The sequence below is a fragment of the Panicum virgatum genome, chromosome 9K, assembly GCF_016808335.1.
Source record: "Panicum virgatum strain AP13 chromosome 9K, P.virgatum_v5, whole genome shotgun sequence".
NCBI lineage: Eukaryota > Viridiplantae > Streptophyta > Magnoliopsida > Poales > Poaceae > Panicum > Panicum virgatum.
The window spans coordinates 14,217,670-14,242,090 of NC_053144.1; the positions used below are offsets into that span (position 1 = coordinate 14,217,670).

Below are 24,421 nucleotides of genomic sequence, written 5' to 3' on the forward strand. Positions count from 1 at the left end.
CGGTTCCCTGTATGATGGAGCCGATCGTGTAAATGTAATCGTGTATACTAATGATGCAATCAGTGTGTGAGTAGCTAGCTTGCTCGGTTTACTCGGAAGTCAACGTGGTGTAACATCCAAGTTCAGTTCAATCATTGTCTTTTTTTGTTTTTTTTTTCTTGCCAACTTCGAAGATGCATGTTTCGTTTAGAGTGTCTGAAATCTCCCGATCACCAAGACTGAAAGGCTCGTAACGCTAGATTTTCGAGAACATACCTTGAGCCTGAATGCTGTGTCTGCAAGCTGGCTGCTAAACTTTCAGCCATCGTACGTCCCGCGCGTCGATCCAACAAATGTTCTCGTGTCTCCGACCAACCCCCAGCTCGCCGGCACGCAGATGCGCCACCAACATTCGTGGCTGGCCCCGCCGCCGGAGCCTTAGCTATAGCTTTTTCACCGGAATACCCGCCCGGGTTGGGTTGCTCCGCAGGCCACACGCGCTCCCGCCTCCCTGCCCTCCGCCTCATGGCACGTAGTAGACTTACCACTGCGGCACACGGCTTCGTGCCAGTGGCGGACCTGGATTGAAATTTAGGGTATGCCATGTCAAAATTTCTCATACAATTCAGTATTTGATACAATCTAAAAAACAGTACACAATAAAAAAATTTCCACAACCAATTCGGTATATCAGCACTTAAATTCAATACTTGCATAGATTACAAAATAAATAATAGAAGCACATTAATCTTAGGAATGCATAAAATAAGCTTACACATCTACGATAGTTCAAAGATATTATCTTATTTCTTCTTATCATTCTTATAAGGCCTAAGCTTCCTAAAATTCAAAAAAGTATTAACTATACCATCTTTATCCACTTGAAAAAAGATATCTCGCTCGATAAATGTGTAGACAATCATCCAAAAGACTATCTCCCATCTTATTTCTCATTTTAGTTTTCACAAAAGTCAATGCAGAGAAGACCCTTTCAACATTTATTGTTGCTACTGGTAGAAGACCAATTTGAGAGGATTATAAATCATATCATTAACCTTATGCCTCCCAGTTTAGAGATCAACAAGATTAGTAAGATTTTTGAAGCTGTCCTCGTATCTAATGTCATCAATATAATTGTCAAGTTACAATTCAAGTTTGATCATATTCGAGCCAAAGAAGTTAATAGGGTAGAAATCAGCAAGCTGGCAGCACTGCGGGCCTGCAGTAGGCCGGCAGCTAGCAGGCGGACCAAGCAGCGGCCGACGGCGTGGCGAGCTGAGCGAATGCGAGAGGTAGGATGGCTCGAGCTGACAGCTGAGGAGAGGGAATCGGGGACGACCAGCGCTGCGGCGCAGCGAGCTTGGCGAGCTGGGCAAGCACCTTGGCGAGCACAGAGAGGACCGGCGGAGGGGGATTAGGGGAGGCGATCAGGCAGGGAGTGGTCGGAGGTGGCGCCACTACTACAGATCGGGCCATTTGTCTCAGTTCCAAAGGGCTATTTGTCCCGGTTTTGGAACCGGGATTCGGCCGCCGAGACAAAAGCGCTGGAGGCTTTTGTCCCGGGTGGTAGAACCGGGACAAAATGTCCCTCGCGCTAAAAAATATTTGCGCCCTGCAGGATTGGAACCCAAGACCTATTGCCTAGCGCATGGCTTCCTTGCCAACTCAACTAAGTAGTACATGTGACTCAGTAAAGAATAACTCTCTTTTGAACTATCACGTAGAGGGGCCTTTTGTCCGGGTTGGTAACACCAACCGGGACAAAAAGGTCCTTTTGTCCGGGTTGGTACCACCAACCGGGATAAAAAGGTCCTTTTGTCCGGGTTCGTACCACCAATCGGGATAAAAAGGGTTGGACCTTTTGTCCCGGGTGGAGCCACCAACCGGGACAAAAGGGGGGCCTTTTGTCCGGGTTGGTGGCTCCACCCGGAACAAAAGACCCCTGCCCCCCCTGGCCCGGCTAGCCTTTGGACCCGGGACAAAAGCCACCTTTTGTCCCGGGCCCAAAGGTAACCGGGATAAATGACCTGGAACAAAGGTCTATTATGTAGTAGTGGCCGAGTTGAGTTGGGGTGTGAGCCAGCACGTACGAGGAAAGGCTGTGAGCCAGCTGTGCACCTGTGACCAAGCGCCAAGGCACCGTGAGCTGCTTAGGGTATACCACGGCATACCCTGCCACCCTGTAGGTCCGCCAGTGCTTCGTGCCGCCGCAACGTGAGGAATACAACTTGTTGCGCAGGGCAGAAGTCACTGGCACTCTCCAGAGTCCAGGCACAACATGGTTTCAATCGTCGTCGTCATTAACACTAAGCCAACCCCCCCCCCCCCCCCCCCGAGCACGACGACAAAACCACCACACCACTGTTTTATTAAGCTAAACAGCATCACATCACCAAACGCTACATGGCCACGCACGAGGCAGCTTTGCCACTCCTATAGACGATACCACAAAGCCGAAGCCCCTATAAATAGGACAGCTACATGTTACCACCCGATCGACACACGCGCACACCGAGTCGATCGATCGACCGCGCACAAGAAACACCTGCAAAAGCTCATCAGGTCGCGGACTCGATCGCGGTGGGTGGCATTAATCCGGCCGCGAGGGAAGTAGATACTACTCCTAGATATATAGGCAGACATGCTCCCCGCCGCCGTGGCGGGCGCGCTGCCGCGGCGGCAGGCCGTCGCCAGGGCCTCCGTCTCGGCGCTGGCGGCCTCGCTGCCGCTGCTCTACGTGTCGCTGCTGCGCCCGCCGCCCGCCGCGCTCGCGGGGGACACCGCCTTCTGGTTCCTCATGTCCAACTGCGTCATCGCCGCCATCGTCGCCACCTCCGCCGACGCCGGCGCGCTCCTCTTCAGGCCCGCGGCCGACGACGACGACGACGGTGGCGACGGTCCATGCCGTGACGACGGCCTCTCCTGCGCGTCGGCAGGCCAGCCGCCGCCGGTCGACGTGCAGGCGGGCATCATCGCCAGCGACGCGGTGGTTCCTCCGTTGGCGGCGGCGGCGGCGGCCCAGGACTTTGACCAGCCACCCGCCGTGGATGTGGATATCAATGGCGGGCGCGTCCAACGAGAGGCGGGTAGCGTGGTGGCAAGTAGCTACTCCGTGCACCGTGCATTGCCTTCGTTGATCGAAGGAGGCGACGAGGAAGAAGAAGGTGCAGGGCAAGGGAGTGAACCGCGTCGCGCCGAGATGAGTCATCCCTTCCAGCAGAGAGGGGAGGACGAAGAGGACACAGTCGTCGAACCAAGCACCGTCAACAACAGCACGGTTGAAGTGGAGGCGCAGGGAGAAGAAGACATCGAGTGTAACAAAACGGGCCAAATGCCAGTTGGGCCGGGTTACTGTAGCGACATGCTACTGTAGCACGGCGGCAGTTTAGTCCCATACTGAGAATAGAAATGAATCCAGACCAGCTTAAATACCAGGCCCCGGGAAGCTAAATAACTCCGGTTGCAACCTTTTGCGCGAAGCGAGGACGAAAGCGCAAGAGAGTTATTTAGCAGGTGTGATTTACTCAACGTGCAGAGTAGATCTTAGCCGTTATCCCAGGGTAGGTCGTTACAGTGGTATCAGAGCCGACTCTCGCGGTTTCACGCCACATACGGGCAGAAGTGCGCGGACATGAGCACGGGCGCGTGGTCGCAGATGCCAAGGCATGTGGACGGGCGCGTGCGAGGCACGGACGTTGCACAGGGACCGTTGACACTGGACGCACGGACGTGGCACATGGGACCGTTAGCACTAGACGTATTGGACGTGGCCAAGAGAGGAGATCCTGGTGGTATTTAGGTTGGTCTGGTACTCGACGGGGACGTCGAGTCCTAAGGGGGGATGATTGTAACAGAACGGGCCAAATGCCAGTTGGGCCGGGTTACTGTAGCGACATGCTACTGTAGCACGGCGGCAGTTTAGTCCCATACTGAGAATAGAAATGAATCCAGACCAGCTTAAATACCAGGCCCCGGGAAGCTAAATAACTCCGGTTGCAACCTTTTGCGCGAAGCGAGGACGAAAGCGCAAGAGAGTTATTTAGCAGGTGTGATTTACTCAACGTGCAGAGTAGATCTTAGCCGTTATCCCAGGATAGGTCGTTACATCGAGGTCATCCCGCTGGCGACCATCGAGGAGGGCTCCGCGCTAGCCGAGCCAGAGCCAGAGGCATGCTGGGCAAGGGTGACTAGCACCAGGAGCGTGCCAGTGGAAGAAGCAGCGGCCGCGAGGGAAGGTGGGCTCCGGCGATCGGCGACCGTGGGCAGCAAGCCGGCAGAGGAGGAGAGCGAGTACTGGCAGCTGAGCGACGAGGAGCTCAACAGGAGGGTGGAGGATTTCATCGCGCGCTTCAACAGGGAGATCAGGCGACAGGCCGAGCAGGAGGCATCATCAGTTCTAGGCTTCTAGGAGGCTACAGTTATAGGGCTATCTTGTAGAAATTTAGAGGGTGCAGGCTTTGTAATATGGAATGTAATATTAGTTAGTACGTTCGAGTTACCATGTATACATAACCTAGGACTAGGATCATGTAGCACTGCTGTTGTATACTTACTCCCTCCAGTTATTAATACACACTAGCGGAGATGTAAGTGCCACATGCACGTATTTTATTTTCTTTCATCAAGCAATGATGTTATTTATTTTCCTTCCAAAAATAATACACGTCTTTATTTTCCTTCCTGTCGTGGCTCTAAGAGGAGGGCCACAGCCGGGTGACGTAGTGCACCCGCCAAATCCCAGAGGGTGGTTACTCGGGGAAGTGCAAGCCATTCCTCAGATCTACTCATGAAGCAAGAACACAAGAACACACCAGGATTTAGAGTGGTTCGGGCCGCCGGAGCGTAATACCCTACGTCCACTGAGAGTTCTATTGCTCTAGAGTTCGTGGATGAGTCTATCCTCTGCCTCTAAGCCCCCTTTTTAGACTTGAGTCCTTCTCTAGCGGGCGTTCCCCTTTTATAGTGCAAGGAGGACGCGTACACAGGCGTAGGACCCCGACAGTTGGGTCCAACAAGGATGTATAGTCTACCACAAAAAAAGATATGGATGGTGCTATAGTGATGGAGAATCTTTTGCTGGATACGCTTCATCGCCCAGTAGACTCTCTGACCGAGGGGGGTCTTCTCCTGTCCCATCGGCGAGGTGCCCGTTGAGGCGGTGTAGGTTGCGGCGTAGACTGTTGGGTCTACCGCGTAGGCGTTATCGCCGAGCTGTCGTGTCTAACTGGCGTTGCAGACTGATGCGCGTGGCGTGGGTGGCGCCAGCGGCTGCACTGTGCGCCTTGGTAACGCGCGATCAACAGTACAGCCTGGCAAAAGTCACCTCGGGCTCTGCTATGGCAGAGCGCACTTAACGCCTCCCGCATTAAATGCGGTAGGTGGGCGAATCTTCCCCGAGGAAGCTTCGCGGCCGCGCGCGTGCCTGCGCCTGCGGACACGTGGCGGCTCCGGACCCCCCCAGGTGGGGGTGTCTGTTCCCTCCCCGCCGAGGGGTCCGGATAGTATATGGGGTCCGGACCCCGTGGGAGGTCCGGGCCCCCCGGCTGTTTTGGCTGAGCGCTCCCTTCTCCGGGACACGTGGCGTCACCGGACCCTTCCCTAGCAAGGGACGGGTCCGGGACCGCTGACCGGGTGAGAAATGCCTCGGACCGCGAGGGCCTGGCTGCTCAGGCCATCAGCGTGTAGTCAAGGATAACTACGAGGCTCTCGTCTGGACACAGCGACACCTCTAGGACACGTGGTGTCACTGGACCCGTCCCGGAGTGTGAAGCGGGTACAGGACTGTTTGTCTGGTGGGATGGAGCCGGACCCCAGGGGTCCGGATGCTCAGCCCCTTAGGGCGTAGTTACGGATAACTACGCGAGTCTTAACACAGCAAGAGGGGGTACCCTAGTCCAGAGGTACCGACAGTGGCCCCCGGGACCACCTCGGGGGAGGTACGAACCCGCAGGTGGGGCCATTATCGTGATGTGTTCTGGCACAACTTGGCTATGTTGGCGTGCTCATGCGAGCGGGTGCTCCGGACCCCCTAAAGGCCGTAGCACTTGTTGCCAGGTTCAGGTACTAGAGCACTCTCTGTAGGGCGGTGAAGGTGCAGGCTTAGGGTACGGAACCAAGCTAAGCGACTGTACGGACCTCGAACCGCCCAGGGAGCAGGCACCACATCCCGGACCTGTCTCCAGGCGACCGTGGCGAGCGGTCTCTGCTGGAGCGGGCCACTAGAGTGGGCTTGAGCGACCGTGGCGAGCGGTCTCCACCGGAGCGGGTCACCGGAGTGGACTTTCAGCGACCGTGGCGAGCGGTCTCCACCGGAGCGGGCCACCGGAGTGGACTTTGAGCGACCGTGGCGAGCGGTCTCCGCCGGAGCGGGCCACCGGAGTGGACTTTGAGCGACTGTCTCCGCCGGAGCGGGCCACCGGAGTGGACTTTGAGCGACCGTGGCGAGCGGTCTCCGCCGGAGTGGGCCACCGGAGTGGACTTGAGCGACCGTGGCGAGCGGTCTCCACCGGAGCGGGCCACCAGAGTGGACTTGAGCTGTCGCCATCGATCCACCGAGATATGTTACCGAACCTCGTGGTGGGGTATAGGAAACCAAGCCTTATACTAGAAAGGGGTCCGGACCTCTAGGTACGGCAGCCTCGGATACTAGGGTACCTGTAACAGGGCGGTGAAGTGCGTAGGCTTAGGGTACATTACCAGGCTAAGCAGCTACGCAGAACTTCTCCACCCCAGGATACAAGCATCATTTCCCCGGAGCAGGTCCCTAGAAGTTTGGACCATCTTCCAGCTAGAAGGGATGTCCCAACCTGACCACAAGCCAGCAACTCAATTTGGATCGTTAGCGAAAAGAGAAAATATTCCGCACTTGAGAAGGTAAAACATGCAAGCTGAATGGACGAGTGTAATTAAGTTAATGTAAAGATAAGAATGAGAAAGCAAATCTCCTTTATTACTTGATTCGTGGTGTACATCAGAGGTCGGGATTACAAGGGCGGACCTCTACCGCTCTGGACCACTCGCTGGTGTCGCCTGTTTGTGCGATGAAGCCAGAGGTCAGGTTTACAAGGGCGGACATTTACCGCTCTGGACCACACGTAGCCACCATATCTTTACAAAGGAGAAACACGCTCAATCCTATCTAGGGGTAACCTTCAGCCGTCGTCCCGTAAGGTATGCACGTTTCTGGCCGGAGTGGAACTGCCACCTTGGGGGCTCCTCTCAGTCGTTGGAGGCGAAGGCATCCTGGACGTGCCTGTACAGCATCATCCAGCATCACCTCGGGAGCATGCAGTGCCCTTCCCAGCACAAGAACTGTTTCATGCTCAGATAGCATGAGAACAATTTCTTTGGCTTTGAATGGGAGTGGCCCTACCGTTGCCAGCTGCGGTCGGAAGCCAGCCTGATGGCCGCTCATAGTGAGCTGAAGCCAGCTTGACAGCCTGGCGCAGCGGAAGGACGGGTGCTCGTTTGGACGAGCACGGAGCGTGGAGAAGGGCGGTCGTTCGCCGGCTCCACCTTGGTGCTGGCGCAGGGCCCCCATGCCTCGTGGCGGAGGTCGACACCTGTCTGCAGAAGCTCCAAGGGAGGCTTGAGCCAGGCGAGGGAGAAGGCGACAGACATCCTTCCCGAGTCAGAGCCGTCGGCTCCAGGCTCCATCTTGTGAGGAAACCTTGAGCCGACGCCGTGCCGCCGCAGGGGACCCCCTGTGGTTGCTTGAGAGAAAACCTTGAGCCGACGTCGTGGTGTAGCAGGGTGACGCGCAGTCCAGCTCCATATCTCAAAGGCTCGGGTACGACAGAATGACCTCACCCACTGCTAGGAAGGGTCTGGAGCGTCGGAGCCAGGTCCGGTAAAGTCGTGTTGTCTCCTGGGGTGGTCCGGAGCCCTGTGTAGCGCCTTAGCCTGGTTCCGCACCCTAAGCCTACACACTCCACCACTCTGTGACAAGCATTGAACTGTCTGGACCTGTGCATCCGGAGCTCCGGACCTCGTACTAGCCTGGGGGCCGGTCCAGAATAGGTCCCGCGGGCCTGCTACTAAGCTTTAACTTTGAGTGGTATGCAGGTGAAGCCTTGACTGGTGTTAGCTAGTCTCAAATCATTGAGCCTACCTACCAGGGGGTCCCAGCATCCGCTTTAAGGCTTCATGCAGATCGAGGTCCAATCTCTATGGTAGACAGTAAAGATGGCAACGGGTATTTTACCCGCGGATATAGGTCTCACAGACCCACACCCGCGAGGGAAAACCTCTACCCGTGCCCGCGCCCGCTATCCACCACGGGCAGCACCTTTTGCCCGCGCCCGGTATCCGCGGGCACCACATGCCCGCGGGCATATCCGCATACCCGCCAGTTCCTAACCTCGATGGAGGCCGGATCGATGGCGGAGGGGACGGCAGGCAGATGGCCGGCGATGAGGACACAGGGATGGCGTCCGGCTCGATGGTAGCGGGGAGTCAAGGATGGCATCTGGCGCGTCGGTGGCTGGGAGTAGGGGACGGCGACCGGCGCGACGGCGGCGGGGAGTCGGGGATGGCAACCGGCGCGACGGGGACGGCACTGAGGCGACGGCACGCGGCGAGGTCGGCGCTGAGGGGGCGACGTGCAGGCACGGCGGGGGTCGGCGCCTCGGCGGGATCTGGCCGCCGAGCCCGCCATGGAGAGCGGCGGCCGGAGGGGAGCGATGCCTGGGGGGGTGAGCGCCCGAGCCGATAGGGTTCGTTGGGGGCGCTCGGTTTGCCTGGCAAGCTAGCACTCGGTGTGTGGGATTGTGGGTGGCGGCTGGGCCTGGGAGTGGATGGTGGAGAACGGATGGACGCGGGATCAGAGCAAACCCTAGAAGCTCTTTTATATACAGATGTATTTGGGCCCACATGTCAGCGGATTTGCGGGTTTGCGGGTTCGGGTATCAAATTTTGAAATCCGTTACCAAATACCCGTTGGGTTTGAAGTTGTATCCGCGCTCGCGCCCGCGGGTACAAACCCAGACCCAAATCCGCGCCCAATGGGTTCGGTATCCGCGGATTTGCGGGTTTTCTGTACCCGTTGCCATCTTGAGTAGACAGACTCAAAACAGCTGAGCCTGTCTCTCAGGGGGGGCGGGGTGTTTGCTTTGAGCCAGACACCAAGGGCGTTTGCTTTGAGCTAGACACCAAGGATCGATCCTGCATGCGTCAAACTGCTAAGTTACAGTATCATTACTGTCATACAAGCGAGTTGATTCTCCTCTCTGTAGTTCTTTCTGCTACACAGGGAATAAGACGCTCGCTCGGCTTGCAATCTATGTTACACCTACGCCCAAGAACGCTTGCTCAACCTCATACGGGGGTCCGGAGTGTCTTCTGCGGCTCCGATGGCAGATAGGTCCTCACAACTGAACCTATCTGCCAGGGGGACAGGGCGCCGGGGTGCTGCATACCGCAACCACAGCAACTAACAAACAACTAAGTTGAAATTTTCCTTTATTAAAATTTCAACTAGTACAAGGTTTGTTACATAATGCAAAAAAAATAAAGGTACAATGTCCAGCTCAGGAGTCTGCAGGTTCCCGCTTGAAGTAGGCGGCTACGAAGTCGACGACCTCCGGCACGCTGTCCCGAGCGGCGGCCTCCGTCTCCGCCACTGGACCATCGACCACAGGGGCTAACGAGATGGCCGGGTCGTGGCTCCGAAGGCAGGTCAGGATGTGCTCCGCCACCATCCGGATCAGCTCGCGGCCCTCGGCTTCAAGCTGGCCAGCAAGGACCGGCTCCAGACGCCGGAGCCTATCCGAAGCGGAGTTCAGCACTTGTAGGGCGTCAGCAATCGAAGCTGGCAGCTCTGCCACTTGGATTGGGCTCATTCCAAGTGGCACCAGTGCTAAGCTCGCTTCGCTCGCCCAGTCAGCGATTCGCTGGGCCCCCACGCGCTGGTCCTCCTGCAGCTTCCGGACCGCCTCCTGGACCGCCTCTTGCACCCGGGTGTCCAGTGCTGCCTTGGCCTCCTCCACCTCGCGGGACCTCTCCTCGAGCTGGGCCGCCTTCTTCACCGCCGTCTCCTTCATAGACTTGACGGCCTCGCGCTGGCGCTCAAGCTGTTTCTCCATGTTGGTGGCGTGGGATTCCCGCTTAGCGAGGGACTTCCTATCCTCCTCCAACTCCGACTCGGCAACAGCCAGCTTGCTGGCCCTCTCCTCCAGCTGCTTGCGCCATCCTTGCAGGGTCCTAGAGAGCTTGTCCAGCTCCTGCTTACGGATCTCGAGACCCTGGCTGCGAGTCTCAAGCTCGGGCCGCTAGGCCGCAAGGCGAGTCTCAAATTCGGACCGCTGAGCCGCGAGGCTGGCCACCTCCTGGGCAAAAGCCTCCTCCCGCTGCGTCAGGGTTTTTTCCCGGCTCGCTACTGCGAACTCCCGGTCAAACACCTTTCAAAGATTGGCTCGATAGGCCTCTTGGTCGGCTTTGAGTTTGGACCGGGTTTCTGCAGCATGGGAGGCTTCAGCCTTCGTGTGCGCCTCCAGGCGGGTGTGCCAGTCGAAGAGGCGCTGGCGCTCGCTCTCCGGAGCAGCCCACTCCCGCCGGAAGGCCGCCTCGGCAGAAGAGGTTGCCTCCTCTATCGACCGCCGGACCCGGACCAGCACCCGGGGGAGGGGAGCCGCTTCCTCCTCCGGGGGACCTTGCAGGAGCCGCCTGCCGAAGATTGAGCACTGGGGGAGGGGACGTCTGGTACAGGCGTCGGGACCTCAGGAGCCGAGGAGCTCACAGTTGCCGCACCTGCTACCGCTGTGTTCGTCGTTGCCGCGCTCGCCGATGCCAAGTCCGGTGACGGCGCGACCGTAGCCGTAGCCGAGGCCTCGGGGGCCACCGCGTCTGGTGTGGCTGCGCCTAACACTGGCGCAACCGTCGCCGCCACGTTGGGTGTGGTTGCGCCTGGTACGTCCGCCGCCACCGCGTCTGGTGTGGCTGCGCCGGGCATGGGCGCATCCGCCGTCGCCACGTCGGGTGTGGCTGCGCCTGACACTGGCGCAACCGTCGCCGCCACGTTGGGTGTGGCTGCGCCTGGTACGTTCGCCGCCACCGCGTCGGGTGCGGCTGCGCCTGACACTGGCGCATCCGCCGCCGTTGCGTCGGGCGTAGCAGTGCCTGGCGTTGTTGCGCCCGCCGCCGCCGCCGTGTCGGGCGCCACCGGGCTAGCGGAAGCCGCCGCACCCGGGCTCCCCGCGCCCGCTATAGCTCCCGCCGTTGCGTCGGGCGTTGCAGCGCCTGGTGATGGCGCACTCGCTGCGGCTGTGTTGGGTGCCACCGGGTTAGCGGAAACCACTGCACCCGGGCTCCCCGCACCCGACGTCGCACCCGCCGTCATCGTCGAGGCCCCTGTCGCCTGGACCCCCGCTGACGAGCTAGCGGCGGCGGAAGAACTGCTTGGGCGAGAAGCCCTGGCGAGCAAAGAGAAGAAGCCCTTAGCAAAAAGCGGAGCACCGAGAATAAGGGGAGTGAACAGAATAACACTAACCCTGAAGCGCCAGGTCTCCAGCGTCCACGGAGGCTCGACGACTGCTTCTGCTGCTGCCGTTGCTCCTGTGGCTGCTGAGGCGCACCCCGCTCCTGCTGCTGCCGCTCCTGTGGCGGCGGCTAGGGCGCAACCCGAGGCTGCTCCTGCTGTTGCTGCTGATGCTGCTGCTCCCGTGACTGCCGCTGCTGCTGTTGCTGCCGGGGGGAGGTATCTCTCGGCGGTGATGGTGGCGGCGCGACCACCCCGGAGGTCCCGCGATGGCCGAGGGCCTGGGAGCTACCCTGGCCCGCGTCCTCAGCGGACCTCTGACGCTTCGCGGCGGGCTCCGCAACTGGGGTCCCGTCGCCCCGGTGCAACCGGCACCGGCCCGCTTCTCCCGACGACGCGCCGGAGCTACTCCGGGCCTGGCTGGGACCGCCCGTGGCGGCGCTTCCAGCCACGGCCTCCTTGCCCCTAGCAGTGGGGCCGGACCCCGCGACGCTCGACACGGCTTGTTTCCCGGACACACCAGGGATCCGGATCCCACGGTCCGGGTCGCCTCCGGTCTGGCGTGCGGCCAGCCCACTGTCGTCGAGAGTCGGCAGGGTAGCCAGCACCACGGTCCTCAGGTGCGAGTCCTCGCAGAGGGGGACGACACCCTGGGGAAGGATCAAGTGCTCCGGGACGAAGACTTCCCCCGTCACCGCCCGTACCAGGACCTCCCAAGGCTTCCTGGATCAGGTCGCTCCCCTATCTGCGGTGGGTCCTACTGCAGTCGTTGAGGCCGGTGAAGCTCCAAGCAGGACGCGGCCGCTGCTTCAGGGGGGCAATCCAGCGCTTCAGTAAATCTCCGAGCACGTGCAGCGAGGTGAGGCCGCTCTCCGCCAGCGACCTGATCTTGCTCAGCACGGAGTCGAAATCCGGCGGCAGGGACGGCTTGGCCCTCAAGGACAAACAGTCGGTGCCGGGTCCCCCCGTCGGCAAGACCAGGCGCTCATTGGCTTCGGTGGTGGCAATCACCCACTCCCGGCGCCACTCCTCCCACTTCCCGCCGACGAGTCCGGGGATGTATGGCGTCCGCAGGTCGCTTCTCGACTGGAAGTAGTACGCCCCCACTTCGTCCTTGCCCTTCCCGGACTTCACCAGGATGAAGAAGTGGCGGAAGAGGATGACGCAGGGCCGCACCCCCACGAACATCTCGCACAGGTGCACGAAGATGGTCGTCAGGAGGATGGAGTGCGGCGTGAGGTGTTGTAGTTGGAGGCCAAAATCTTCCAGCAGCAGCAGGAAGAAAGAGGAGATCGACAGCCCCAAGCCGGTGGAAATGTGCGAGATGAACAGCACAAATTCCCCGGCGCGCAGGCTGCCGAGGGGAGCCGAGCCAGCTCGAATCCCCCAAGCAGTCTCCTGTGCACTCCACCCAAGCAGGCGGCGCACCGTGCTCAGCTCCTCCTCGGTCTGGAAACGGCGGGGATGAGCAAGGGATGCCATCTCACTATGGAGGTGAGGAGCAATCTATGCCCAGCAAGGGGCGAGGAAGCTCGAAGGCAAAGGGGCGCAAGGATTGGAAGGAAGAAGGCGAATGCGGGAAAGTAACCGCGGTATGCGGTTCTCCCCTTTATGAAGCCTGACCCAACCTGCGCACCCCGAAACCGTCGCTGGAACCCAAGCGACGCACGCACCTGGTGTTAACCGCCCAGTCCATGACAAGGGGGCCCAGGCCCGCCAGTCAGGGAGGATGGGTAACAAGCAAAGGTGTGAAAAGGCGGGATCTAAACCGTCGCTCGCGCGCGAAGCGAGGCGGAAGCTGAGCTGACGTGCGCGCATTAAGCGCTGGCATGACCAAGCTTTTCGAGAACTGCGCCAGTGGTAAATATCCCGTTTACTCCGGCCGCAACAATGCCTAGCGCCGCGCGCGTGACTAGGTGAACCACTATGCGTGGGGGCCACGAGTCAGTAAGCCGTTGCGATGTGATGAGGCAGCAAACAACCCAACGGATGGTCAAAGCCGGTCAAGACCCCTGCAGTAAGAGGCTTCAAGTTATGCAGAGCCAAATTACAGTAGTGGCCCCACCTGCGGTTTCGTACCTCACCCGAGGTGGGCCCGGGGGCCACTGTCGATACCCCGTAGCAGGGATACCCACTTCTACTGCAGTAAGGCAAGGCTCGCATAGTCATCCGTAACTACGCGGTAAAGTGCGGAGCAGCCGGGCCCCATGGGTCAGGCCCTTACCTCATCGGGCCAACGGCCCCGGACCCGCTCCCCGCTCAGGGACGTGTCCGGAGACGCCATGTGTCCCTGAGGAGGGGAAGCTCCGAGCCGACAGCCGAGGCATCGGACCCCCCATAGGGGTCTGGGACCTCCCGCGTCCATCCGGGCCTCCCACGCGCGTAGAACCAACATACCGCCGGGGGGGTCCGGAGCCGTCACGTGTCCCGCAGGCGCGGGCGCGGGCATGAGTCTTCCACTGGAAGACTCGCCCACCCACCGCATTCAATGCGGGTGATTGAGGCGTGCTCTACCACCGCGGCACGCGGGGCAGACTTTGTCAGTCCTCACTGTAGACCGCGTATTACCAAGGTACACAGTGAGGTCGCCTGCGCCGCACCCGCGCAGAGCCCGTCTGCCACATTAATTGGATACGATGGCACGATGTTTTTCCATCATGCCGCCTACGCCGCAAGCTACACGGCCCGTTCAGCTACGTGGCAGGCGACGCCGCAAGCTACGCCAGGTGCCGTTTCGACAAGACAGCGCCTGGACATGCTGAACCGGGGATTCCAGGAGCAGGCAAGGAAATCCAGGAGTGAGATCTCCTCCGCCTGCAAGGCCATAATGTATGAACAGTACGTTATCTTGTACTACATTATTGGGCCCACCTGTTGAGGACCCAACGGCCATGTACGCGCCTCCCTTGAGATATAAAAGGGAGGCACTCGTTGTACAGCACAGGCTCTCCAGAGCGCACAAAGACGCACGCTGGACTCAGCACAAGCTCTCGCAGACCCTCTCGAGGCAAAGGAATACAACACACAGTGGACGTAGGGTATTACGCTCCGGCGGCCCGAACCACTCTAAACCGGTTGTGTTCATCGTGTTCATGAGCGAGATCGAACTAATCCTAGCTAACCCCCGAGTATTCTCCCTCTGGGCTTAGGCGGGTGCATTCCGCCACCCGGATGTGGTTTGCCACACCACGACACTTCCATAAACAATTATATCAATTATTATCCTTCCAAAATAAATAATGCCGCGAATTATGGGTGAATGCATGTGGAAAGAAAAGTAAAAGTATATGCTAAAGAAAAGTAATATGCGGGTATAAGAGGTGGGTATAGAAAATTACTGGTGTAAAAAATATTAAGATTTTGGTGGGAAACATTGACGAAACCAATCTCCCCCTCTTTCGTCAAATCTTTTGGACTTGGCCTCCGTGGGGGGTACGGTGGGACTAATCTTGATGAGAAAGAGTTTTAATTGTTTCAACTTTTTATAGATTGAGATATGTTTTGAACCATTTGCTTGTTGATTAAAAAGCTATATATATTAATAACTAGAGAGAGTACTCATATACATATATACATCGTCATAACTTTAGCAACTACTCTCTTCGTCATAAATTATTAGTCATTTCGTTTTTTTCTAGGTGTATCATTTTTATTATGCATCTACACATACTAGGTATGTACCCATATATTGCTACAGGTAAAATAATATTTCTGCTGAAAATCAAAACCTTTGCGGATGCCCTGAAAATTTAGCTAGTACATTCAGGTCCAGGTTTGATGAGTTCTATGGAAATTAGGTCAGTCCAATCATATATTAATTTTCTAAGAAATATAGTTGAATGCCCATGCATTGCAACGGTTAAAAAAAACTAAGTTGCTCCAATTCGCATTGCCCCTATTAAACATAAGAATTAGAATGTATATTTTTTGGTTAAAGAAAACTAATACAAACTTCGATTATACGAACAACTACAATAAAATACAACCCTCCTAAGTCTGTTGTGTAATACAGTACCACACCAAGATTTATGCTCCCCTAGCAATGTAGTAGGTGGGTACCTCTGTATTTCACCAGGCCTCAAGCAGTTTAGCAATGTATGCATGATTTTTCTGTATTATTACTGGGGACTGCAGCTCACCCATGGAATTCCATCAGCAAAAAATATTAGTCAAAAGTGTCTTGCAATCACAACACCTTCGGCACAAGCAGGATTGCAGTAGAGTTCAGTGAAAAAGGAAGTTGAAATGTACTGTAAACATATTTCATTTCATCTTGCATTGTGCTATCATTCGGCCTACAGAAGTGGCGCCTTCTCCCTTCTGAACCAGGCAATGCAACCAGCACATAATGTTCTAATAATAAGTTCAAGATAGGGCAAAGCACTTTTATACGGATACACATTTATACAAACTCTCGTATGTTTGATGAGCAAGAAGGAAGGAATGAATACATAAGCTCAATGGTAGTTCAGTTATCTCAATATATCAGAATTCAACTATCCTACACACAGTTTATTATTGTAAACATCATAAAAATTACCTTAAACACAATTCCCCAAAACAGATAAAGCTAGGTTAATTTTATGTCATCCACTATGGATAAATATATAGTGTAAAATCAGCAGTGCTGCCATTGAGTTCCAAATACATTGCAGTGCTATCTACCTGGATATGGAATAAATTTATCAAATAATTCAGACCAAATTGAGAAGTCGGAATGACTTCCGGAGAACTAAAAGTGCCTTACGACTTCCATGCAATGTTAGGAGAGAAGATCTTGTCAATGGACGATGGTGTTGAAGGGAGAGACAACTAATGTCTGAAGTACCTAAAGCTCCAATTGCTATTGTGACCTTCTGCCATCTTGGAGAAAATGTCCACTTCACAATTGTTCTCAAACTTAATACTTAAAAGGGTTTACATGCCTGAAGTTGCATATTAGGTTGCATTTGCGCTAATGGCAACACCCCTACTACCATGTAACTTGCCCTGTTCTTCCCTCTAATTTGTAATCAATCTGTAATGAAAAACATCGAGACCAAAATGTGAATGGCATCATGGTTTAGTGAAAATAACTTTGTACAAAGAAAAGATCTTTGTTTGCACTAAAGCTCTATCCAAATTCACCATTCTTCAGGCATATTGTTCATTTCCATTAGACACAACATTCAAGTAGAAATAGTCCTTCAATTGGTACGTACACAAATGTAATCAGAGAAATCAGATAATATTCTAGCAAAATTAAACCACTAAAAGAAAATATAGATAATTCATGCAATTAATATTGAAACTATGAAATTTGTGCCAATACTAATATAAAACGAGTTTATTAGAATCATTATTTTATTGAATATTGAATATAATTTAAACAAAACTGAATTCTTTTTGAATTTGTTTTAAGTAAGCATTTCACAAACATGAGTTGGCTTAGGCTTGCTAAAACTAACGGACTATACCTCTTCTTCTGGTTTAGAGTAAAAGAAAATCTAATTCGCAGTTTAAGAGAACCTGTTTAAAGGCAATTTACATTCTTAAACCTAAAATCCTCGCATCTTAAGCTTTTGGACTTTGAAAGGCTTCGTAATTCAACGATGCAAATAGCTGGTATGCAAAAAGTATTTTGAAAATCTTAATATCATAGAGATGCTTGCACGACAACACATGGTCAACTAAATGACTAATATGCATATGTGAAACCATAAAAGGTTCGGTACAAGCACTGGGGGATATACCCAGGTGCTGCATCTAGTTTCCCAGTCCGATGTCCCAACCAAAAGAAATATGCATATGTGAATATCAAATTGAACAGCATCTAGGTTCATTGCAACAGTACAATCCCTTTTTCTTAATATGGCACAATGAACTCCAATTGTTTCAGAGCAACAAAATATTAAAAATCAAAAAGAGCATAATACCAAATAAATTGGTTGTACAATCAAATGTGCAGTAATCAAAATGTATAACAGTAGAAGTTACCTGCAGCCTTTCCAAGAAACTTGGAGAAGGCACATTGCTGGTAGGAGGGATCAAAATAGAACATCCTTTCATCAGAAAATGGTACAACTTTCTCCAGTGTGCTGTCTCTGGTGTTGATAGCAAGCACCCAGGCATTTGGGTCCTTAGCATTCCGCTTGGACATCATGTAGAAAACATTGTCGTTGCACATGTCCAAAGTAGGGGCTAAACTCACCACCGTGTTCAGAGTTAGCTGCTTGTCATTGCAGCCAAGCATTTCACAAAACGTGTAATCGTTATATGAGTCACCAAGGAAGATAATTGAAGAGTCAACAGTGCAATCCTTGTACCAGTTATTTGCTTAAGCCATCGTCTCAAATACTGTGGCCCTCCACCTAAAGTCCATATTGATGTCATCCAGATCCGGAAATTCAACCTCGATCATCCTGATACGACCATTTTTGTAGGTAACATCCCGAATTTGACGCAGAGACGGCATGTCACCATCTAAATCCACACCGAAGTCCGCCCTGTTGGTGGGCAGCAATTCAGGCAACTGGATTAAACGAACCTCAGGATCCTTTTCAACCACATTGCATAGCAGAATACCAAATCGAAGATCGATCCAGCCCAACAAGCCTCTTCCAAAGGAAACCACCTTGGTCGGTTCATGAGAGGCCAAATTACAGTAGTCTGTCTCCATGTCATCAGCCACCTGGGCTACCTTGGTGCTCCAGGACTCGGTCTCTGATGAATAGACGCGGAGATGATATCCCTCCCACCGACGAGCCTGAAATCGCATTTCGGGGATGACGACGAGATAGTGCCTGCTCCTGGCGTCGCCACAGGGCAAGATGCCGATACACCTATAGTAGATGCCATCTGGGTAGGGGCGCGGGAGGAGTTGAAGCAATGGCTCCCCAGGGCCGGCCCTGTAGACAAAGACGTCGGTCAACTTCCCTTGGCCGTTGCGATCGGCGAAGATCACGCGCATAAGGAGGAGAGCGCCCTCCGCACCCGTGACCCGGGGCTGTCCGATGAAGACGTCGTCCGCCAGGCCGGGGCAGTGGACGAAACACTGGGAGAGGGCAGGCGGTTCGGAGAGCGTCAGAGACACCTCGATTAGGTCGCCGGCGCTCGTAAGGGCTCGAGCGGCGGCGGCGGCATTGTCGCAGCGCCCGATGTGCGGTAGCGTGTCGAAGAGGACCCAAGCAGGATGATCAGTGGCATGGAGAGGAGGCAGCTCTGGGCTCGGGCATGGCGGATCGGCGGGAGGTGGCGGCTGCGGTTGGTTCAGGCATCGCGGATCGGCGGGAGGTGGCGGCTGCGGTTGGTTCAGGCATCGCGGATCGGCGGGAGGTGGCGGCCGCGGTGGGCTCAGGCATCACGGATAGGAAGCGGGAGGCGGCGGGAAGCAGCAGCAGAGATTGAGATGGGGGAGATTGGAATTGGGGATTAGGGTTGTCTAACTATTATACTAAACTACGGGAAATCTATATTACACTCGAGTGAAATATTGTCTCCACGAGGACGAGCGATAGCTCAGTTGGTTCGCTCGCAGGTGCGCGAGCGGCCGGGCGCGGGTTCTTCCTGACAATCGCAACTCGCGTGCCTCACCAGGTACTGTTCTCAGTATCTTTAATAATCTCCGTTGCCTCTCACGCTTAGTGCCACAAGGGACTGCGCCCGTCGCACACGGAGCCTTGGAGGTTTCCTGTGATCTTTAGAAGGACGCGATCTTCATATCTGTGTGTAGTTGTAGGTCTGATTGTACACGTGTAGTGTGCGTGTGTAGGGTAGGGGGTACGTGTGTGCGTGTATGAACAGATGCTACAGCTGTACCCAGATGAGAGGTGTCAAGAAAAAAAGAAATATTGTCTCCACGCACTCGAATTTTTTTGCCAACGACAACAAGCGTGTCTTCCTCGACTCCGGCGAGCTTCAGTGACTTATTATCGTTCGGGGTTTGGGGAGGACCGGAGGAAGCCTACCTGCCTCCGGCGGACCTAGAAGGAGCTTTGGGCGGCAAGGTAGCGGGCGGTGGTGGTGGTTCAAGCCGGCGGTGCGGCAAGGCGGCGGGGGCGCCGCCGGCCGCGGGCGGTTGGTGGACAACCGGATGGTCTGCGGAGGCGGCGGGGGCTAGCACCGGCGACGAGTTAGCGCGGGAGTGGCAGCGGGGTCGGATCCGGCGGCGGGACGCCGCCGGAGACGAGAAAGGAGGGCAGGGCGGGGGCGACAGTGCCATTAGCAAACTCGCCAGAGTTCAAAAATGGGATGCTGGGGTGGTTCCGGGGTGGAGGCTCGTCGGCGTCCCTTGCTGGAGTCGGTGGAGCAAGCTGTGGGCGGTGGAAGGGTGGCGGCGGCGCTTCTGTGGTGGTCATGAGGTTGACTACGATGCAGAGGCCGGTAGGGGGATGGACCTGAGCCGTTGGATTAGATGGATGGATGGATGGATGGAAATTCGGGTGTGGGCTGGGCTGTAAAATGCTCGAGTGGGCTCTAGACAAGCCTCGGAGCCGCATGCGCAAACCCTACAGCAAGCCAGCAGAAGGCTTTATTTGCTAGTTGTCGGTGGTGTGTAGTGGCAGGTTCTGTGGCTATTGTACGGTTTTCGGACCCGATTTACGTATAAATTAGGTCAATTTTCTTCTTTTTATTAATGTATATCGAACCGCAAGATTCAGGATCTTTAGAAATAAAAGCCCAGCAGAGTGAGGAGGGCGGAGGCCCAAGAGTTAGGTTCGTTTTCTTTTCTTTTGAAAAACGGATTCTCTAAATATCTCTCGGATGATTATTGTTCATGTTTTCACCCATTTTTGTGTGGCTCTGATCTCGTGAAGATTCATCGTGGGTCTGATTGAAACAGTGAAGTGCGGGAGCGCTAGTTGGGCCTTTTTCTATCGTTTTCATTGGCCCATTAGCCAATTTGTCGTGCAGCTTTATTCCGTTCTTTTGCTTGCTGTTTCATTTTTTATGTGCGAGGAAATTTTTTTGAGAGGTTCTGTGCGTGGAATTGCTTGCTGTTTCATTTTTTATGTGCGAGGAATTTTTTTTGAGAGGTTCTGTGCGTGGAATTGCTTGCTGCTTCAAACGGTGAGGTAACGCGTGCTAGGATAATCCATTTGCTCTCTTTCAGCTTAACGGGGTAAAGGTTGAATTCATTTGCTTTCAGTTGTGTGTGTGGGCTGCACGATCAAGACGAGTTGGCGGCTTTGGGGGACAAAATGAAGATGTGGCTGGATAATTTTCACCAGGTGGAGTGGCGATCACTGACATTGTGGAGTTGTGATTTCGTTGTACGTATGAAGGGAGTTTGTTTCTGCTTGCATGTTGCGGTGATGCGTTGGACCTGGGTATATCCCCCAGTGCTTGTACCGAAACTTTTATGGCTTCCAGGAAAATCAGAGGTGATCTCTCCTGTAAAAAAATGATCTGAATTCCTTCTAGCACTCTCGATTAGGCTCACGTCCATCAACTCCAGGACAAAATAGATTGCTGGAGTGCCCACGTCATGACAGATCAAAAGATATGCGTCTCAAGCTGTATAAGCTGCGAGTCTTAAAAAAAAACTGTATAGGCAGCGTCGGCGGGCGGCGGCGCCAATGCTCTCCCCTCGACAAGAAGCATGAACCACGGCGAGAAACGAACGAAGCTCTCTCCTGGCTTCTGAAGCGATCAAGCGAAAGGAACAAACTGTCGACGACGTAACCCAAGACAGGATCGATGAGACCGATCGGAATCCCTTGCTGATTTCCATCGCAAATTAACCCGGCCTCGATCGGGGCACGCAGAAACCAAGAAAAGCCAAGTGACACCAAGGAACACGGGGCACACAGCCTGCATGCAGCCAAGACCTACTGCTATATATACAGGCACGACATCGATCAGCTAATAGCCATCGAGCCGAGCACCGTACCACCGGCCACATCAGGTCGATCGACGCCGCGCGAGCTCGGTCGCTCGAAGTTTTCAAGGGAGGCGATGGAGGGAGACAAGGCCAGCGGCGGCTGCGGCGGCCTGGTGCTGCTCAACTGCTTCGTGAGCCCCTTCGGCAACCGCGTGCGCATCGCGCTGAAGCGCAAGGGCCTGGCGTACGAGGAGAAGCCCGAGAACCTGGCGGCCAAGAGCGCGCTGCTGCTGTCCTCCAACCCCGTCCACGCCAAGGTCCCCGTCCTCCTCGTCGGCGGCAAGTCCGTGTGCGAGTCCCTCGTCATCCTCGAGTTCATCGACGAAGCCTTCGCCGGCGCCGGCGAGCCGCTCCTCCCCGCGGCCCCCTGCGCCCGCGCCCACGCCCGCTTCTGGGCCTCCTACGTCGACACCAAGGTCCGTCGCCGTCGATCGATCGACCGATCCGTATTCGATTTTGACCTGAACAATTGATCGAGCATGTGTGTGCGTGCCATGCCGCAGCTGCCGGAGAGCGCGGTGCGCGTGTGGCGGTCGCCCAAGGGCGCGGCGGCGGTGGAGGAGGGGAAGAAGGACTTGGTGGCCGTGCTCAAGACGCTGGAGGCGGAGCTGGGAGCGAAGCCGTACTTCGCCGGGGACGCGCTCGGGTACGTGGACGTGGCGCTGGTGCCGTTCGCGCCGTGGTTCCTGACCTACGAGAGGTTCGGCGGGTTCGCCGTCGCCGCCGAGTGCCCGGCGCTCGCGGCGTGGGCGGAGCGCTGCGCCCGGGAGAACACCTTCGTGGCCGAGTCGCTGCCGGAGCCCGAGCAGGTGTTCCAGTTCGTGTGCGGCATGAGGAAGATGTTCGGCCTCGACTGAGGCGTGGCGCGTGGGTGCTCGCCGCTCGTCGCGGGCGGCGCCGGCAAGAGCTTGGCTGCAATAAGGAGGGAATGGATCATCGGCCGGTGCCTGTGTTTTGGTTTGGTTTGCACGCACGGCCCGCGCGGTGCGCGACAGTGCACCGTTGGCTGCGTGATCCATGATCTCGACGCAAACTTCTTGATGCTTGGCTATTGTTTACGCATGTCGTTTTGTGTGCTCTTGTATTTTTCAAATCTTCTGATTTTGTTCGCGGTTTTGGCAAACATTTGTGGTTGTAATTTCTTTTTCTTCAGGACATGTTTCGCAGTGGTTGATTTGAATTGATAAATGATTTTTACCCCACCACGCCACCGCTTGGGTGTGTGGGCGTGCATGTAGTGTTTATGACTAGTACTTAAAAAGGAAATAAACTATACATATAATCTGTTGTTACTACTCCCTCTATTCTACAAAGACGGTTTGTGTAGATTTAAAATTTTATTCCAGTTCGTTTATTAGACGGTAGTAAAGTCCGTATAGAGAAGGGTATGAAGCCAATCAACACTTTTCTGGTTCCAATGAATTTGCATTTATTGAGGATCTAATGAACCAAATAAAAACTACAGTCTTTAATTATAACTGTTATAGTTAATTTGGATTAATATGGTCATTTTCTACCACTAGTAATATATCTGAAGGTTTTTAATAAACAATCTTAGTAGGACGAAGGGAGAACATATAAATATTTTTTGTTGGCTCAAACGCTATTTCTATCCCACACGTGCGCCGGGCGTTTCCAGACGGTCAGCGAGTGCGGCAGCCCCCCGCTGTGCTGTGGCCTATGGGGCAGCAGCCGGGTGTAGCGGGGGGCAAGGGGCTGCTCGCGGCCTCGGTTGCTGGCTTGCCGCCATGCTCACCTCGCCCGCGGCGGCGGCGCGGTTCACGAATAAGAGGCAGTGCGTGTTCTACTCTTGATAAATAAAATGGGTGAATTCGACGACTCGACGTATCAAAATTCATGGAACTGTATTAAAAGACCAACACCGAAATATACATAAACTAGCAAGATGGCCCGCGCAAATAGCGTGGGTGGCTAGGTTTTTTTATATATATTAGTATATACATTTTTACATGAAAAAACATTATTGAAAATAGTTTTTAGTCATGCCATTTATTTCGTTTGCTCTAACGGCACATATCAAAGTATGTCAAAACTTTTTCATTATTATATTCTATGCCATATCTTTACGAATCATAAATATAAAGATTTTGTATAATATATATAAATATTTACAATTTATAGAATTATATTTGATTATTTTTATCAGCAATGTACGGGTTTTTTCACGGTGATAAATTATCCTTAGAGTTTTTAGAAGAATATGTAAGCGAGTGATTGTGTGTGTACCACCAGAAACAATATTCATAATTTAGTTTTAAGTTTGCATTGAAATCTTGTTTAGAAGTGAATGCATTCTTTTTAGTTTTCATCATATCCATATCTCTTTTCTTTTCAATATTCTCCAATCGAAATCTACCACAGCCCTATTGCATTTATGCTCTCATATTTTCTTACGTCTTCTACATCCTTTTCCTAGCACAACTCGTCTGCCTGGGTCATCTAATTTATTATATTACGATACGTTGTGTTGTATAGAGTTCTCCTTTGTGCTCGTCCTCTCTCTAGTAACATATATCCTTCTGCTTTGCTCTCTCTCTCTCTATTTTTGCTTCCAAGTAGCTTTTCCTACTACCTTTTTTTTTAAAGATGAAGATAAATTCTTGATTGTATTTTAGCTTGTGGATGAATGCTCATGAAAAACAAACATTATCATTTTGTGGGTAGAACCTGTCTCTTGTTGGAACAATAAAAAGCCTGATTAATTTAGGTCCAAAATCAGCTATACAGAGCCAGCAAATTTGGGCCAAGCTGAGGAGAGCTCGGGTTTGGACCAGACCACCCACTATTCTTCAATGAGAAAAATAACTAAATAAATATTTTCAAGTCGTCTTATTACTATGCCCCTAATCTTCATATATGGGTTATTACTGTACTTTCCAAGTATAGCAACCGTGCAAAATAACCTGACTATATTTGTTCTATCATATTTTTGAACTATTTATTCAAGATAAATTTAGCTTTCTTGTAATAATGGACTTTTAGTATTTATTTCTATTGTTTAGTTACTTTACATTCCAAAGTTTATGAAAAATAAACTGCTATTTTTCCTTCTATTGTTTTCTGCGCCCATCGTTGATATACAGTAA

General features: G+C 53.8%; 2 protein-coding genes and 1 long non-coding RNA gene across 3 annotated transcripts; 2 read left to right on the plus strand and 1 right to left on the minus strand.

Annotated features, from left to right (window-relative positions):
• Positions 1-2,446: 2,446 nt before the first annotated feature.
• LOC120650255 lies at positions 2,447-4,604 on the plus strand. Its single transcript, XM_039927292.1, has 2 exons — positions 2,447-3,286; positions 4,085-4,604. The coding sequence occupies exons 1-2, from the start codon at positions 2,621-2,623 to the stop codon at positions 4,385-4,387; spliced, it is 969 nt and encodes a 322-aa protein (XP_039783226.1). The 5' UTR covers positions 2,447-2,620; the 3' UTR covers positions 4,388-4,604.
• An 11,300-nt stretch (positions 4,605-15,904) lies between these two features.
• Positions 15,905-19,800, minus strand: LOC120650256. Its single transcript, XR_005665547.1, has 2 exons — positions 17,429-19,800; positions 15,905-16,469 (listed from the first exon to the last, which is right to left on the minus strand). It is a non-coding gene; the product is annotated as an uncharacterized LOC120650256 (long non-coding RNA).
• Positions 19,801-21,388: 1,588 nt separating this feature from the next.
• Positions 21,389-22,171, plus strand: LOC120648533 (probable glutathione S-transferase parA). Its single transcript, XM_039925286.1, has 2 exons — positions 21,389-21,730; positions 21,818-22,171. Exons 1-2 carry the CDS (start codon positions 21,389-21,391, stop codon positions 22,169-22,171), a joined length of 696 nt encoding a protein of 231 aa, XP_039781220.1.
• The last annotated feature ends 2,250 nt before the right edge of the window (positions 22,172-24,421 follow it).